We start from the raw sequence: 19,076 nt of genomic DNA on the forward strand, positions 1-19,076 counted from the left end.
ATATATATATATATATATAATTTTTCTTTAATATACTTTATAAATACTTTTTAAAGATATTAAGATAAAATATATATGAGAATCACTTAATAAATTTTGTATATTTGTAAAAGTGATGAAAATTGACCGAACGACACGATCGTAATAAAAGACTGGAAAATCATCGAGTGTACTAAGAATTAAGTGCCGCGGTGTGCGCGGATATCATTTACAAGTTACGCAAAACAAAGTAGTAACGAAAGAGTATAAACTGCGAGCATTAATAATAATAAACTGAGGAACGCGCGGGATGCGGATCCTTACAAAATCGCGCGCAAATATGACTCGAGATTAAATTTTCTTACTTGCCCGGGATATATACTTTCTCTGCTATTTACAACAGTAAAATCGCGTTTACGGATGTAATACGTTAAAGGATCGGGAGTAATATTAAAGAGCTAAATGCTTCTCTGCAATAACGCAATAATTTCCGTAGAAAGACATTCATGGGCATTGCGTTACATCTCTCCCTCTTTTTCTCATAGGTATTGCAAAAATTTCACAATATCCTATTTTAATTTCCGCAAAAGCCTCGCGGGTCCTATACATCAATCTAAATGCAGAGAAAACGCTTTATTTTCCGTGTTTCAAGATACGATTGCGGCGCGGAAATCTATTGATATTTTTCTTTCTGACAGGTCGAACAATATTCGATATTCGAGAAGTTTGTTCGCGCGTATCGGCCTCTCGGCGCTATATGGATATTAAAAATCCGCTCCGGGGAGGTAAAATTACGGGAGAGACTCGACGTCGGAGAATTTAAAGAAACTTTGATCGCGCGCGCGCACGCTGGGCTATCGAGCGGACGAGTCAACTTTCGCATTATCGAAATTAAATCATGAACTTTAAATAGTATGTTCTCTAACGGCCCGAAGGCGCGCGAGAGGAGTTATCCTGAAGAAAATTCGTCCGTGCATGCTCGAAAGCGCGAGATCAAAAGCGGAATTTTGTTCCGCAGGCGAAACAAGTTCCCCTTTTACGTTCCGCGGAAACAGTCCGACTCGATGGCCAATAAAGGCCGCGTCGAACTTTCATAGACCTGTAACGCGCCAATGAAAGTTGCGACGTAAATATGATTTAACGCTGCGAGGATCGTGGGACGACGCTCCTATCTTTACGCGAGAAATCTCCCTTTGGCGGAGAAATATCGCGTTCCGGCGGTTAATCAAATACGCTAATGATGTAATTTCCATTTCAACTTTTCGGGCGATAAAGCATTCGAATAAAATGACAGTTTTATTGAGATAAAATGTGGAACCACACAGAGAATGGGAGAAGAGCAAATATAAGACTAATATAAACGGTAAATATAAGTATTTGTATAGAATAAAGCATTTATATGACGAAGCAAATCGAAAATACGTTAATCCTCAAATGGCAGATTGCCCGATCGCGCGATAAAATTGCCGAGAGATATCGCGGGTAATTTTCTGCAATTACTACCGTGATATCTTGACGGCGCGATGAAAATCTGATAACGATCTACTGAAAGCTATATAGCCGCGGTTGCGGTTCTCATCTTCCCGGATTCCCCTAACTGGATTCGCGTGACTAAGGACGCAGTTACCAACCGCTGACCGTATCTGCAGGCCGTAGCAGACGGGGGACAAAAAAAAAGCGGTTAATCCGTTTTAAGCTCTTTCGGTTTTCCGCGCGTAATAACAACAGGTTAAACTTACCGTCATCAGTTCGTGCGGCCGGTGCGGCGGTGAGGGGGATGGGAACCATAATGCAAAGCAGCGGTGAACCGCGTCGTGAGTTTAGCGTCGCTGCGACGATTATCAAGCCGCCGGTGAGCTTCCAGGTTGAGAAACGCTGTAAAAAAAAAAAAAATTCTGTAAAAAAGCTCTCTCTCCCTCTGTTTTGAAACGGAAAGAAAAAATATCGGAGGGAAAGCGAGACGTGACAAAAAGATAGTCTATTTTCGCTTTTTTTTTTCATTAACAGCGAGAAATTAATTGGCGGAAACGCGAGTCCGAAAATACCGGAAGAAAACTGTATCGCAAGAAAAGAGAGGAGGGGAAAAAGTGCACCGGAGAAAGGGGAAAATGCACGCGCGCGCGCGGATCGGCGTTTTTCCGCGGCAATCTCGTTAAGGAGCCTCGGGAGCCTTGTTTCTTTCCGATCGTGGTACAAACAGGATTACGTAAATCCGATTTACTAATTACGCGCGCCCGGCCAGTTCCTCATTAAGGTGTACTTTAATGGCACCTCAACGCCTCCCCCACGGCGGCGTTACGCGCCGATGATTTTATTTCTCGTTGCAAACGATATACCACGTGCTTGCTGCTCTTTAGAAAAATTTTTATGATCCTCTGCGAAAAATGTATATACGTTACACGTGCTTCCGTTATTGCCAGCCAGCTCTCTTAATAGCGAACGGTTACGGGAACAAAGGAAATTAATAGACGAAAATGTGTCGGGCGCGCGATAAATTACGAAGAATATGAGCGTCGCGCAATTATTTCACGTCGTTTACAGCAACCTGATTCGCCGAAATTGCCACAAATTTATTACGTAACTTACAATTTCTGTATAAAAATGGTACGTGACTATTTTCTTATGAAAAAAAAAGGGAAAATACGCGCGGGGCGTTGCCTGTTTCTATGTTAATCAGAAAGAAACGCTGTAACTTCATTATACCAGTTTTATCAGAGCGCCGGAGAAAAATAAAGATGCGCGGCCGCAACGTAGGTGCTTCAAAAGAAAACGGAACGAGGGAAATTAAAAAGATACGTTCCCTCCCCCGCTCTCTGCAACAGCGTGTTTGAGTTAAGCGTTTCATTTATGATCCAAGTTCGCGCGATGGCGAATAATAACTGACGTACTTTGAAATAATTTAACCCTCGAGGGCAATAAGGGCTCTTCGCGTTTCGCTTGTACCGCCTATCAAGCCCGCGTTACGGAGTACACGACGCCCGCGTAGCGCACTTGGCGGCGCGAAGAAAGAAAATTTTATCGTTAATGGATCAAGCGAAGAACGGGACGATGACGGGCAACGAAGATCCCGATGGGAAAAAGAAAACTACAAGTTTCATCTCTTGTATCATGGCGCGCGCGCGAGGGGGATTACATATTTCATTGGTCGGTGACGAGAAGTAGGCCAGCCTTATTCTACGGCGTTCTCCCCCTCCGCGGGGGCTACGATATTGCCCCCCGGGCTCGATCGAAAGCGAGGGAAAAAGTAGAGCCGAACTTCTGTAAAAGGCGCTTTTACTTCCTCCGTATGCAGGTCGCGGCGTAATATCCGATGCGAAATAACGCGTTGGCGGCTCACGAGGCGCTCCGCGCGAAAGATTCGGCGAGCGCGCGGATAAAATTTTCACGTGGGCTGTTAAACGTGTCCTCGCGGAGTCAACTCCGGTTTTTCCCCGAGAAACCCTGTGGCTTCGCGCGCAAGACGAAGAGAACTCGTCCGTATCTTTCTCTCGAGATAAACCGTAGAGATTTCCCCCCGTATTTCTGGGTCAATCAACAAAATTCCACCAGAGTGCAGCGGAATAGAATCGAGCGAAATCTACAATAAGAGCGGCAGGAAAAACATTTTCCGGGCGGAACCCTTTTCGCGCGCGCGCGCGCGAGCCCACGCCATCCTAAAAAGGACATTCACGTTTACATCCACTTCAAAGAGCAGCTCTTCCACGAAATTGCGAGAGCACCCTCCCCGCCTCTCCTTATAGCCAAGCGGCGCGACTCGTTGCATCGACTTGCTACGGGGGAATTCACGTTTGCATAATCCGGAGACAAAGGGAAACATCCCGAAGTGGCCGTCGTGTGTCTCTCCACGAAAGGCACGTAAAGCGCTTTTATTTATCCAATCCCCCTCGCTCTCCCCGTCCCGCCGGCGTCCCCCCTGGAGAAAAGGGCGTGCAATCCTCGGGCGGTAATGAGGTTTCGACTAGCGATGCTAGCCGGAAGTCGTTTTCCCTCGAATCAGGGCTGCTCCGGCTGCTTTTGCGCGAACGCGCGCGCGAGAACGCGCCGAGCAGAAATTGGTTGCGGGCAACCGGCTGCGGCAATCGGAAAAACGAGCGCCCGCAATCAGGGGCCGCCGTGGATTTCAGTTGAGTTCGCCACGGCGTTTCTCTGCCCGCGCGATGGTTAACGAGCGGCGATTATGAGCAAGGAGATGGAGAGGCGAATGAGCTTGTTATTCGTTGCCGGCGCCGCGTACGTGAACGTACGTTTCCGCGCGAAAGGTTCTCCGGTTTACCTAACGCTCCGATGAAAGTCCACGAAGTAATTTATCGTCTCACTTAATATTGATTAAAATGTCTGGGCGGCAGCATACATATAAGTTATCAGATATTTTAAAAAACTCTATTGTGTGATAACATGATTAAATAATGTTAAATTAAATTAAAAGTTTTAGAGTAAAATAATTTTAATGTAATTTTAATTTAATTTTAATATTGAACTCCTAGCGCGCAAATTACTTTCAGATTCCAACGCGGATTTTATTTTTTCCGAATTTTAATTAAAAGTTCAATCGATGCAAAGGAAGAATATTTGATGAAAAACTGTATTAAAAAGTATTCGTCAGAGATGCAATATATTAATTGCGTACCTAAATATGTAATGAAATGAATAAGTTTGTTGAAATACATCTTGTTCGCGTGTGTATATACGCGGCCGCGTTTCAAAAATCAGAGCGATGACGTTCGTGGATAAAACGCTAAAACGAAATACATACACAGAAGCGCTTCCCCTGTCAGAAATATTATTCCGCTTTGCTGAGCGAAGAGGATGAAAAGTTCGCATCGGCAAACGCTTTTGATTTGGCGCAATATTTTTGCTTCGCGGATGAGAAATCGCAAATCTAGACACTCGCGGCGAAGAAAATGTATGCCTTGTTTAGAGATAAATTTCATGCGAATGGGAAAACGGACGAACGCGCGAGACGAGGGTCGTCGGCGAAAAGGTAGCCGAGGCATTCGATTTCAATTCGCGAGAGGGGTCTTGCATGACTTGAATGGAATCCGGCGGAGATCAGACACTCGAAAAGGCAACGCTCGAGAGACCCCGCACAAGTTTGAAAGACTTAGCTTTAACGTTTCGCGATGAGCAAGAAATATTCCCCCGCTGTAGCCGTCCAGAATGCAGACGGGAACCCGACGGCAATATGAGGCGACTCGCGAGAGAGCGACTTTGATCGAGACAATTGGACAAATTCCTTTGCGTAATGTGCTGTCTTTGTCGTAGGAAGTAACGAATAGCAGAGGGAAAGGATGGGATTTATGGGAACTGCGCGAACTGAGAACGCGGATAGCGGACTCTCTGTCGTCGCTCCGGAGCGCATTTTAAGGAAGCTTTTGTCTCGCGGCTTTCCCTCTTCTGCCGACTTCATTTTCGCGACCGCGGCGAGAGATCTCCGCAAAGTACGATCGTAAAAACGTGGTTGCCTCTCGATAAATTTCAAGTAGCTTAAAAATGTATTCTTATAGCTTGGTATGTTAAAAAGATTGTCGACGAACCTTCTCTTGGTGCTTTTACAAAGAACAGGAAATATTTACGATTAACTCGGAAATAATCACCTAGTTTTTTATTACGTAACAATCACTGGAGGTAATTTTACACCCCAATTAAAAGTCACTATTATTAATTACATATTATTATGTTCTACAATTTATTAGTATTTAAGATCATTTATGTACCTATATAGATTTATCCAATATTTTATAAAAAGAGTAAGAAAAGAAATAGCAAAATTATTAGATAGGTATGGATTTTTAATTAATAAAGAAAATTATAGTGACTGAACTTCATTTTCTCGCTGCTGAGGTGCAAAAATTACCCGAGGTGACTATTTCCGGATTGAGTACAATTGAAAATTTAAAATAAATTGAGAAATTAAATCAAATTATGTTTCAATATATAGAATGAGTGATCTTATTATTCATATTACTAGGTTTTCATTTCGCAATAACAAAACAGTCACACGTGCATTGTGCGCGATTAAAATTCTCTTCGAAATATACCATAGCTAAAATCGATGACGCCGTACATTTTCGGCGCCTTCCTTTTCGCCGTCCCGTCCCCGTCGTGTCGCAACAGTTTTCAATACGCCAGGTGCCGTTGATAAATGGCACGAAAACGGTTCGCGATGCCAGTCTCTCAGCTATGAGACGTCAAACCCCATTGGCAAGTTAACGACTCGTTGTAACGATGAGAATTGACGACGTGCGGATGAAAGATACCGTGGAGGAGAGGGAAGGAGGGGGGGAGAAAGACGGGGAAAGCGAGGAGACGCGTTCGAAAACGCGTCACGAAACGCAAACCGCGCCGCCGGAAGCAGCTGCGACTGACATTGACGGTTTAGGTCAGTCCCGTCGAACGTCAGTGTACTGTTCCGCATATTGCGAGTCTGTGTACACATCAGTTGTATCGAACTTGGAGATGAGATCTCCCTGACTAAAATTTCATGATCCTTATAAGACATATTAACCCTTTAATAATCGCGTGTCCAAGACACCTCAATCTAATAATAAATTATTAAATATATCAATGCTATTTATTATTATTACTATATTTAGCGCAAATTATTTTACAATTCAAAAATGTATGCGTGTATCTTTGTCTAAAGGACGTATATAAAATTATCAATTTCTATTTAATTACAAATCATTAGAAAGGACAACGGAAATTGTATATAATATTGGGATGTCAGAAACACTTTACGCGACTAATTTTAATAAAAAGAACCAATAATAACTAATGCTAATAATGTAGAGTTAATCCATATCGTTCAAAGCTTTTTTCAGAAACTAATTGAATAATTAATTAACCGCGAAGAATATTTCTGAATATTTTGACGAGTAACTCATCCACCAGTACTTACTTAAAATAACGTTGAAAAGTTCTATATAACTTTTTCACTTGAGATACACCTACTATTAAGATCTATTACGCGATCTGTAATTCTCAGGATCTCGCGAGAGATTTACGAGAGCCGGCTCTTTGAGACCTGAATCCGCAAGCCGAAATTCGCGCGTCATTAAATCTTAACACGCACGACTGTAAATTGCGGGTACCGACCGGAAGAGCAAATGCAGAGGGCCGAGCGAGGTCACTCGGCATTCCACCCGATGAACCTTTAACGACAACCGCCGCACTTAAACCTAACACGCCTCGTGATCGTCGCGCGCCTCGCTCTCCTCCCGTCCGGCCGACGATTCCGGAGCATGGTCTTCCAAATTAATCCGATACCTGGCCGTATTATGAGCCATCCGCCAGAATTATTGTCGAGGCCGTCAGCGGTCCAGTGTCGAATAAATTTTCTCACCGCACGATTGACATTTTCGTACGACTGAACAAATTCGCCGTAGTATACCGTAGTATAACGCAGTTGATTATAATTCACAGATAACTTGGACCAAATTGTCGATAATGATAATTGGGTAACGACGAGGCATTATACGTAATTATTACAATATGAATGAAACAAGAGGAATGATGTGATTATATTTGTATATGAAGCGTTTCCTGTGAAATAATGCGATTTAAAAATTAATCATTATACGCTACGGATGAGATAATTACATCCTGGGGAAGTAAATATCTCATAAATTTCGGACGTGTTACGTAATCCGCGTTTCTCCCCTCCTGCACGGTTTTGCATTAATTATTCGTAGATTCCCTTTTTTTTTACTGCAGGTACTACACGTAATTATTGCACATTAACTTCTCACACATCTTTCGATTAAACTCGAAAGTCGCAATCCGGTCGGGAAACGTCATTCCGTAATATCGCAATAACTTCATGCAAGTTTCACTATCCTACGTATGCACGGAGCGAAGTGCATTTGTTTCGAGTTTCGGCGGGAACTTCCGGATCGCGTATACGAAACTCGTATACAAGCGCGCAGCGTTTCAACCTCGACCCCCTCACCTCTGACCCCTTCCGGTAACCGCGTATTTATTCTCGCGCTTAACACACGCCAACCTTTTACCGCCCGTGTCCCTGCCTACGGTTAGTGACAGACACGGACGGTAATTGCGATGCGACTGCGGATTCCAAACGTCGACCTCTCCGGTGCGCGTCTGTGGATTAACGAAATGGAATCCCGAAAATGGTGCAAGCTGGAGTGCGCCACGCGAGATCACGGCAGCCCTATTCGTGATCGAGAATTATAACAAGCTCGGGAGATTTGTGAAAGCTGAGCTGCTCGTTGTTACGTAATCCGTATGTTTAGAAAGTGCATGATGTTGCCGCGGAAATCGCGGTAATCGAGAGAAAGAGAAACAAAAAATCTGTAAAGATTTGTTATGGCTGACTTGCTTTATATAAAAGCTTTCACGTAAAATTCGTAACATATCTATAATATATATGTCGTTTTATCGTAATATCGAATTAAATTTCACAATCTTTCAATTTTTCTCTCGATAAAGACCAAAATGACTTCGCGTGTATGACACGCGTCATGTACTTTGCGGATATGCTACAATTCGGATATATTTGTGTTTCAGCGAGCAGCGATATCAGAGTGGAGTTCAAGATGCCAAAAGAAGCCGAGGTGGGTACCTCGATCGAGCTGAGGTGCGAGTGGCGAATACTAGGTGTGAGCAATCTCTACTCGGTTAAATGGTACAAGGACGATCACGAATTCTTCCGATATGTGCCGGACAGCGTCCAGAGGACCCAGATATTCCCACGGCCTGGCGTGAACGTTGAGGTACGTCCCTTAATCTACATTTAGTTGTTCTGAAATTTCTGTATTTTAAATTTTTATTTTTAAATTCTATTAATTAATATTTAACGTAGCACAATTCAATGTAGAGACACGCAGGATTAGAATATCCCTAGCTGTACATTTTGATAACGTTTGCTGTGTGGAGATTAAAAAAATATATAAAATATATAAAATATGACGATAAATCGATAGTAAGATGGAGAGTATAACGTAGAGGAATGTTAACAGCAGTCGCGGAAGATTATATCGTGGTTCGATTCTTCCGCCTCTTTCTCCTCTCCGATTATCGGCGAGCACTCTCGCAAAGAGTTCTCTCGCTCGGTACCACCGTGGAGCGAAACAAGCGCTAACCCAATCTGGCAAAGCGTTCATCCTTATTCACGCGTTTTGAGAAACATCCTCTCCTTTCGTCGTTCTGCGCGGCGCAGGTGAGATTCTTTAAAACGCCGCGCGCGGAAACTCGGCATCCGTCGATTTCTCTTTCGCCGACTGTACGCGGGATTCGACGCAATCAATCTTCTCCCTTCCCGCCTCGTCCTCTCCTCGCACTCCCCTCGCCACAACTCCGGCGTCGGGACACGAAAAGCTCGAGAGCACGCGAGCCTTCGATAAGACGAACGAAAGATGGGGGAAGGAAGGTGGGAGGGAGGGAGGGAGCAGGGCTACAGACGTGTCGGGATCCCGTACACAAGTTTTCCGCGATTTCGATCGGCGGTGCGACCGTGAGCAGACGGCACCATCACGTCCCGATGTAATTCATCTTCCCCAGGGTCGACTGGCTGGCTGCTGGCCGGTCAGCCGGCCGGCCGGCAAAACGTGCCGGGTAGCGTATCCAGACGGCGCGTTCTTGCGCTGTGGCACAAAACGAGGCGCGAGTTCATCCCGCCGTTGCCGCCGCCGCATTGCCGCGATGCTACATCATCTTTCCCCACAAGCTCCCTGGTACAAGCTGTCAGCCGCCGGGAGCTATCTCCTCCTACGGGGTCGGTAAAAGGAAAGCGAGGCTACCGAGAAACTCGATGAATAGCCCTTTCGTATTACGTATTGATGACAGCCGCGTCGGATATATATAACCGAATCGGTCACGCCGATCGATGAAAAGGATTATGTCGATACATTACAGAACCAGGGAAATCGACGTTCGTTCGCAAACTTGAGGTGAAAGCGATTAGAATGAAAAGAAGCATCCTAGATCTGTATACATGTCAAAGGGCGAGAAAGAGGGATTAATATCAAAAGGAATAACTGAAATATTTTGCAGTAGATTTTTGTTTGGATATCCAGTGATATTTTTTTTTTTTTTACTTTTAATTTGCAGAAAGATACTGGCTATTTCAAGATATTGAGGCACAGTAAATTGATTATATTGGTTTATAATTAACTCATAACTTGAGATTGTATTAAACCGAATTAAATGGAATTCGCGTGGCTGTAAATGAGGGGCGAATCATTTTCTCGCAACAAGCTGTCAATAGTGTGATATCTTTATTTAGAATTAATTAAAGAGAAGTGAAACTGCAGTTCGTTGAATGGACTTTTATGGCGCTGACAGTATCGCGTTTTACGCGATTAGACTGATAATAATATGAAAAAGATAAGATAATTTTTTTAAAAATATTTATAATAAATTATACATTAAATAAAATACAAGAACACATACAAGTATTTTCAAGTATATTTATCATCAATAATAATTTTATGTCCCGTTTGGTCTGATCATAGCGTGATCTTTCCACTTATTTCCAGGCTGTCTGACTATACGGCCGTTTCTACTTACGTCCCGTACTGTCTGATTATAACGCTTTACTACTTGCGAAACTTACGTACAACTGTTGAGAATTCGAATTGAATTCGCAGACAGCAGTACAATTGCGAGATTAAAATAAAGACTCAATTAGAACTTGCGAAAATGTGACGATTTATATTTCAACGGTATCTCTAAAGCGAGGGTAGTCTTTAAAATGGTTTCTTTATATAAACGACGACGTGTTCCAAAAGGTTTAATTTATATCCCGCAGAGAGTTTAAATAGAGGCTAGTCTATATTAGGGATATATCGAGATAGTTGTGGATTAATTCACGCGGCGTAATGTAAAATTCAATCATCGTTACGTAATTACGGTAATTTCTATCAACAACGGTTAAGCGTATGTCCTCGACAGAATCGATTCCGAGCGCGACGCATTCGTCGCATCCTTCTGTCGATACCAACGAGACAGGAGCTTGTTCGCTGAATCTGAGGATACGTCATTTTCTCTGGAATCCTCGATATACTGAATGTGAATTCGCCTGTCGGCATTCTCCGTTGGAAACGAGATCTCACTAGAGTCAGAGAGAGAAAGAGAGAGAGAGACAGGATACGAAAGGACATTGAATCGACGCGATAACGCCCCGGATATTTCCTGCGTACGCGCGGAATTATGTTTTACTTCAACAGAACACTTTTGATTCATCTGTTCGCTTGCACCGACATGTGTCAAATGTGCATCTTGTTGCTCCGTTTTCAAAATAATGAGTCTACACGAATAAGCACGGCTATAAAAATTCGTGAAAGCAAGTGCTTTTGCTTTGCAAAGTTACTAAATGCAAATGAAAATTATTTAATATCAAGTCTGAAAACAAATGAGAAGATGATTGAAAGTAGATATTGATCTATAATTAATGACAATCGAGATAAAAGAATTCTTCCAATACATGATGTATTAGGAAAGATTTAAATACAAGTACAACATTTGCGTAGCGTACCAAATTAAATTAAATATAATTAAATCAGTAATAAGTTAAATTAGACCGCTATATATACATAATGAATAACATAAATAAATATAGAAATACCAAAACGGTCAATGCTAGATATACATATATGTCTATAATAATACCTTCTGTATGAATTATAAATACATTTTCAGTTCTCTATAAGCTGCGTTAAATTAATATTTTTATATTTTTCTCATCTTGCTCTCTTTTACTTCTTTCCCAAGAAAAAACTATTTTTGATAGTAAATGCGATATCAGTAGAAACACGAGCAGATTCAGAGCCTATTTCGTGCCGCGGTACGTTATCTTCTTTCGAGATCTCCACTGGTCTTCAATTCTGTCTCTTTCTCTCTCTCTCACTTCTGTATTTCTGGTCTCTTCGCTATTGAGAATCGAATGTTCCGAAGAACGCAATCCACGAGATTGTACTCCAATATTCTACAAATGACGTTCCCGATTCACCGGCCTCTCCTCTCGTCTAAGAGCCGGAACATCACGTAGGACGTACTATTTGCGAGATGTAGCACACATACGAGGTCAGCCTTCGCGAATAGCAAAACAAATCCTGACGAATACAACGAACAGTTTTTATATCTTAATACGATCGCATCGAGTCGTTTGGTTTAAACATGATATAAGTTCACTTTGGAAGATTTTGTTAACAAAATGTGCGTGCGAAAACGTTTTACCAAATTATTAATTATTATAATATTTATTAGCTATTTATCAGACTTATTTGTCATATATTATTTGTTATTTATTTAAAAAATAGCATAAGATCGGGAATTTTCAATTAAAAAATCCATACATTCCGTGCAAATATAAATGCACTTTACTGAAATTCACATATAATTCGTTTTTTTTTAATTTAACTAGCACCGCTTTTAAAATAAGCGAGCCAATTAAACATTTACGAAATATTCACGTATAGGTAATCGTAAACATATGTAACCAAAGCTAAAAAAGAGAAGACGTGGAATCCCCGGAAGCGTCGACGCGCAATTTTTTTGTTAATTTTCGCTACACGTGCTATCGTTGATCGGCGGTAATCCCCATCAACAAAAACGAGCCTGTAGTATCGGGAAATAAAAATGTAAATCCTCTTCGAGGACATTCTCGATATCACGTGCAAACATTTCCCGGCTTTGCTAACGAGGATTTTAAATTTCATAAACTTGCCGATATCGCCAATATCATTGTAATAATCTAAAGCATAACATGAAGAATAAAAACTATAGGTGTTATACATATGTGTATATACATTTCTATAAAAATTTAAACGGTGAAATTTTATTAGAAATTATTTGAATGCAAACCAGAAATATTTTTTTAATATAATATTATAAAATATGAATGTAATATTAATTATCATTATTATTTATTATATTGTACAATATTATAAAATATAAATATATAATTTTATAATATTGAAATCCCACTGCATAAAAAGGATCATGAAAAATGAAATATAATTTTGTATATAATTTGTAATTCCATTAAAAATGATTATAAAAAATGGAATTGTGTATAATTATATCCCATTCACATATAATTATATATCATTATGTACAATTATAAATATAATTATATTTATAATTATATATCATAAATATAATTACATAAAAAATTTAATTACTTTTCATTTTTTATGATCATTTTTGTATGATTTTCGGTTATAATGCTGAAAATCCTAAACAATTTCGCGCTCAATGAAGTAAATCGGTGGAACGAAGTACTGTTGTCTCGGTGTGGCAACATCTAAAGCAAACAGAACTATTAAAATGGAGATTCCTTTGTCGAACATACATATTCGCGAGGCGGCGAACTTCCGCAAGATTTTCGGCACGTCGTACACTCGGCGCGGCCCAGAAAACAAGGTCAGTAGCAACGATAGTTTGACGATAGTTTGAGGATAGTTCCGAGCGAGATCACCCTCGACGCGAAACTTTCGGGCGATTCGCTAGCTGGATAATACCCTTTCCTCGCGCTCCTTTTTTCTCTTCTCTCTTTCTCTTCTCCCCCTCCTGCCTTCCCGTCATTTTTTAAACTTTCCTCCGCCAGAAGAGCGTGAGTTCCGCCGCCCGCATGTGCGCGCGGTCGTTTGCGCAGAAATTTAAATGATTTAGCTCCCACCCCCGAGGGAATATCCACCAATTTTTGATGCTCCGGCAGAACTTTGCCCTGCAAGATATATTTCCCCGATGCGGGAGAACGGCCGAGTAATGGCGGCGCAGAAACGACTCTTACCACCCGATCTAATCCCGGTCTGCCTAATGCGAGATTTAAATTTAAGATACTAGTCTTTAGGTGTGCCAAAAAATATCTCCTCGTTAACTGAAGGCCTTGCTGCAACAATGGGTATTTTACAACACTTTTATAAAAACAGAGAAAATGAAGTCTATAAAAAGTTCGTCAATGTAACTTTATAGAGCTCGTTTTTCCCGTTGTTACGAAATGTAGGTTAACCCACTGTTGCAACAAGCCGTTCAATTAATTCTTGAGGTTTTCTCAGTAATTTAATAACATGCAAAATTTGCATGCTGAAATAAATTCTTAAAGGATTAAATTTTGATTTCCCTTCTATTCCTTTGAATTCAATCATTCCGGGGGCGTGGTTCGCTTGTGCTTCAGCGAGGAAAGATTTTCCAGCAGATCGGCATGGTACATCAAATAATTTTACAAAAGGAAGTTAAATGCATGCGGAATACGGAAAGATCGAGGACACGGAGGACTCATATTACAATGCCGAGAGCTATCCGTGTGTATCAATGCGGGCTATCGCCCAGGCGCACACGCACTCAGCATCCTTGGACAACATTAAACGGCCGCGGCTTTATGGTTTCCGCGGATTGAATATCATGGGTGGCCGTAACTACATTAATTATCCGCGCGATTCATCTAATGGAATGGAAAGCCGTTTTAAGCCGTAACGCATTCCTGCCCTCGAAATTCCCCATTTGTATGCAGCTGCTGTTCCGCATTACCGTTCTCTCGACCGTGTCACATATCGAGATACTGTCGCGGTCGTTCATCGGAGGAAGTACAGGAGAGAGAGAGAGAGAGAGAGAGAGAGAGAGGCAGAAATATGCCATTTAACCATGAGGCAGACTTTCCAGCTTGCTTATATTTGAACGTAAAAATATAGCGATAGCGCAGACATGCGCTAATATAGTAAAAGTGAGCATAAAACACACACACACACACACACACACACACACATTCATCATACTACGGAATAAAATAAAATCTGTTCCATTCCGATGTATCTTTATATGATATTTTTAATTCGTAAAAATCTTGACATACCAAATTTCAGAAACGCGATAAAATAATCATGTCGTCAGCAACTTGAATGTTACATCCCAATGTTCGATTGATCGGCGAGTCGCTCATTTATTTAACCCGAAAACGGCTTTAATTTAAATTGACTGCAATTTGAGCGGAATTATATAAAGTGAGAAGAAAGAGTAAAAAAAAATGATAGAGAGGTAATTCGAGTAAGAGCTTCGAGTCGAATCGACTCGGCTTTAAAATTCAATAATCGTGAATCGCAAAAAATCTACGAAAGATTCTCTCGATCGCGATTACATGGTCTAGGTAAGGAATGTAAATCAGCGAGCAACGAGAGAGACGACGTTGACACGAGTTCGCCCGTTTGCGGCCGAGGGAAATCGGGACTGCGTCGCGCTCGTTCTTTTGTCGCACGGAGCGTTTGCATGTGCTTCGCATGCGACTTAAGAAGGCCCGTAAATAGAGCGGCTTCCCCGAGCAGCCGGTACGTGGGCAGGAAACGATCGGAAGCTCGCGCCAAGGTACGGCGATGGTCTCCCGTCTGTTTCTTCTCCTTCTACTGCCCGCGGTTGGCAGGAAACCAATGAAAATTTCCAAACAATCTGACTAATCTGCCGCGCGACCCCGCGAGCCGCGATCTTCCGCCCCATAAATCGCCGCCGCCGCCGCCCGACAGCTCCTCTCGAGGGCAGTAAAACCTAACAATGCCACCGCGAGAGAGCGGCCTGTATTATTCACGGACCGTCCTCCGCCCTCTCCGCCGCGAATTTCGAATGTCCCTCGACGCCACGCATAATCGCGGCCTGCTGAGAGCGCCACTTCTACGAGACCGCCACCCATCTTCAATCGGAGGCAATCGCAAAATCGACGCCGGTGTTAGCGATAATCGCGATTTCAGAGCGAAGTTGAAACGTTGCATTAACGAGAGAGACGAGAGAAATTACGTTGCCTACAGCTCTCGGCTTGAGCGATGGTACGTCAGATTTTTATCCCGTCTTAACATCGCCCGGGAGGAGTGCAGGAGAGATTATCTCGAAGGCGCGCGGGAGCTTCATCCGCCCGATTTTTCTGGATCGCGAGGAGGGATGCAGGGATGCAGAAGAGCCGCGCGTCGTCCACTCTTTCTCTCTCCGTCTCTTTCTCTCTTTCTTCTTGTTCTTCTTTCTCCCTTGTGCCCACAGAGAGCGAATAGAACCAACAACATCCATTACACGTCCGTATCCGTCCATTAAGCGACGAGTCTATGGACGTCGTTTTGGATGCGCTTAATGGATTCGCGGGAAGGTTAATTCAACGAAGATGAAAGTGAATGGGGAAAGATGAATATCTTTGTGGCGGGATGCGCGGCGCGCGCGAAGCGCACGGGTGCAAATTTCACGGTGCATTATCCCTAACAATTTTTTTTATCAGTCTGCGAACTCGCGAATCGGCGGGTTGGGGGGGGAGAGGGGGACGAGATTCTCTTATAGCCGTTCATCATCCTCGCCGCGAATTTTTTCTGTAATTTTTTTGAAAACACACACAGTCGTATCTAATTATAAAATAATGAACGTTGAAGCTTAACGCTTAATGCGCGCGACATATCCGTGAATTCGGGATGAAAGAACGTACTTGTGTTTTTCCCTTTTTACATTGCCGCTGTGTTTCCGGCCGCGACTGTGAATCGTCGAATCGGACGACTCGAATCCCGTTGTATTTAATCCGAGCGGTCCCCGGCAGTCCGCTAGAATAATTGCAACAATCGCACGGGCGCACTCGTGCGTTTAACGTCCGTCTATCATGGTCTTACGCGACGATTAAACGTCATTGCCGACCGCGGGAATTTAACAGCCGTTGTCGCGACGTTCGTGACATGCGCGCGGAGCTTTTATCCCCGGAAACTCATCGCGACGAATAAAGATTCAGAGAGACATAGAGACAGAGAAAGAGAGAGCGAGAGAGAGAGAGATATGGCAGTTTATGGGTTATTCAAAGTTAACGCACCATGTAACTCCGGCGATCTCGGCGGTTCTCGGTGTAAGACGGGTATAGTTTTCGTAAGTACGTTTTAAAAAGATCGGCACAACGAGGGAGACATAGTGTTTCCCTCGCATTAATGTCGGCGGAAGACACATTGACGACGGCAATAAAAAGAATTGAATATAAAGCCGATTGTATGTATGGGCGCGGGGCATTGAAACGCGCGGAAGGAAGGAATTCGAGAGTTTACGGTCAAATAAATGTAATTATCCTACGCCGCAACGGGACGAGGATACAATGGTGTTACGGGTATTACAGCCACTAATTCACCCCGGAGAGAGAGAGAGAGAGAGAGAGAGAGAGAGAGAGAGAGAGAGAGAGAGAGAGAGAGATTAACTCTGTCGGAGGTGAAAGTAGTAGCGGAATATCGTAAATGAATATTTGCATAATTATCCGCTTAATTGACTCGTAATTTTTAATTGAAATTGGTTTTCCAATTGAAAACCGTTCATACTTAAAAGCCGATATCTGCAGAAATTTGAGAAAAATGTCCGTAATTTGAAACATAATGAAAGTCGTTTGATTCGACGATTCAGAATCGCTGGAAAATATTGGAGAACTGTATAAAGAGCGATAAATATATTTTTAATTTGAAACTCTTAAGCTAACGTTTATTAAAATTAAAATCTATTCTTTTATATAATTTACTATTTTATAATTGATTATTTATTATTTTATAATTCATTACGTTTATTTCGGGATTAAATACGACTTTCAACTACTTTCAACGAAATCGGAAATTCGCGAGGAAAATAATAAATGATGAAAGAATCTCGTCCTCTTACCCATCTTTGCGGTTGATAAAAGATTATAAAAAATAATATTACAAATGATAAAATAGAATCGGAAGTGTCAAAGTAGTAATAAGAGGACGACTTCGCTCGTTGCTCCTCCGCGACTACTTCCGCTTTAATAACGTCTCGCGCAGCCGAAAGACAAATTACTATGGCGCTCGCGTTTTCCGGAAAGTACCTAAGAGCATCTTTCCTGTGTCGAGCGAGAGCTGAGGTTCCATTCGGCGACGTAGATTAGCGAGGATGTTGCAGCCAGTCGAGTAAGGTTTGCCCAACTCTCCTCCCTCCCGCCTCTCCACCCCGGGTATTATACTTGCAGCCGCGGTAAGAAGTTGCGAATCAACATCTCGTTATCCGGAATTCGAAAACTTTCGCGTCGGCAGCCAACCGACCACCCATCTTCTCCCTCTCCCTTCCCTCCCCTTCCCTGCCTACTCTCTCTTCTCGCGCACTCTCGACGAGAGGCTGATTGTTGCGCGACCTTTTGTATAATTTCCGTCTATCTCTCGAGAAGATTGGAGCCTCCTTCAGGGTCGCGACAAAAGTAAGTAGACGAAGTTGCGAGATTCAATTGATGAAACAGCGGATTGTGTCGTACTAAGGAGCATACAACAGAGAGAAAGAGAGAGAGAGAGAGAGAGATAAAGATATTTGATAACATCGATAACGAGGCACATCGCGAATCTCTCCCTTTCAACCCTTTACTCTCTCTCCGCTTTTCGAGAGGCAACGACTTCGGCTACGTGGACTTCCGGCGAAGGGAGCGGCGACGCGACTACTGAATGAAGACGTAGTCAAAGCCGAGGAAGCACCTCGTTTCCGCGGCCAAGAATGCCTTATCGGGACGTCTGGGAAAATTTGATCTAATTGTAAGAAAAGTGGCTAATAACGAAAGTCCGGACTAAAATAATCCGCGAGAATATCTCGGATAATTCGGGTGAATATCTCGGCTGGTTTATTTTAGAAAACGCCCTTTAATCGCGTTTCTCCTCTGGGAGAGGAGAGGGGCAGAAACCTTGAGGAACATTAATTAATCAATGATCGCGCGAGGACGTTGTAATTCGGACCCGGCTGACTTAACACGGGCGATACCCCTCGTCATCCGCAAGACACGCCACTAAATCTCGCTCTCCGCGCGATTAATTTTACAGCGCGGTGTCATCAAGGGAGTCGAAAACTTCGCGGAGACGACTCCTCGTCTTCTCGTATCCTATTTCGAGGGGGATCTGGACTGGCGCAGTTTCATCCCTCATCCCTCTCAACCCACCCCTCTTTCACTCTCTTCTACCTCCTCGTCTCTTAATACGCGAGCGGTGTACAATTTCGAAACTTAAAGGACGAAGTCAAGGAGGGCTCCAAGAGCGAATTTGCCTAAGTTCTCCGACTTCGCTTCCTCGCTCGTCCCTCGAATTATTTCGAGCTTCTATCCGCCGGTAAAAGTAATTTTGTTCCCGAACAGAGAGAGAGAGAGAGAGAGAGAGAGAGAG

General features: G+C 42.8%; 1 protein-coding gene across 1 annotated transcript in view; it reads left to right on the forward strand.

Annotated features, from left to right (window-relative positions):
- Positions 1–19,076, forward strand: part of LOC105455189 — a 96,087-nt gene that overhangs the window by 12,161 nt on the left and 64,850 nt on the right. The window contains exon 2 of the mRNA XM_011698309.1: positions 8,506–8,711. Within this exon, the coding sequence (XP_011696611.1) occupies positions 8,506–8,711 (206 nt within the window). The remainder of the gene's footprint in view (positions 1–8,505; positions 8,712–19,076) is intronic.

Source organism: Wasmannia auropunctata, unplaced genomic scaffold, assembly GCF_000956235.1.
Source record: "Wasmannia auropunctata unplaced genomic scaffold, wasmannia.A_1.0 LD335921.1, whole genome shotgun sequence".
In the NCBI taxonomy this organism is placed as follows: Eukaryota; Metazoa; Arthropoda; class Insecta; order Hymenoptera; family Formicidae; genus Wasmannia; species Wasmannia auropunctata.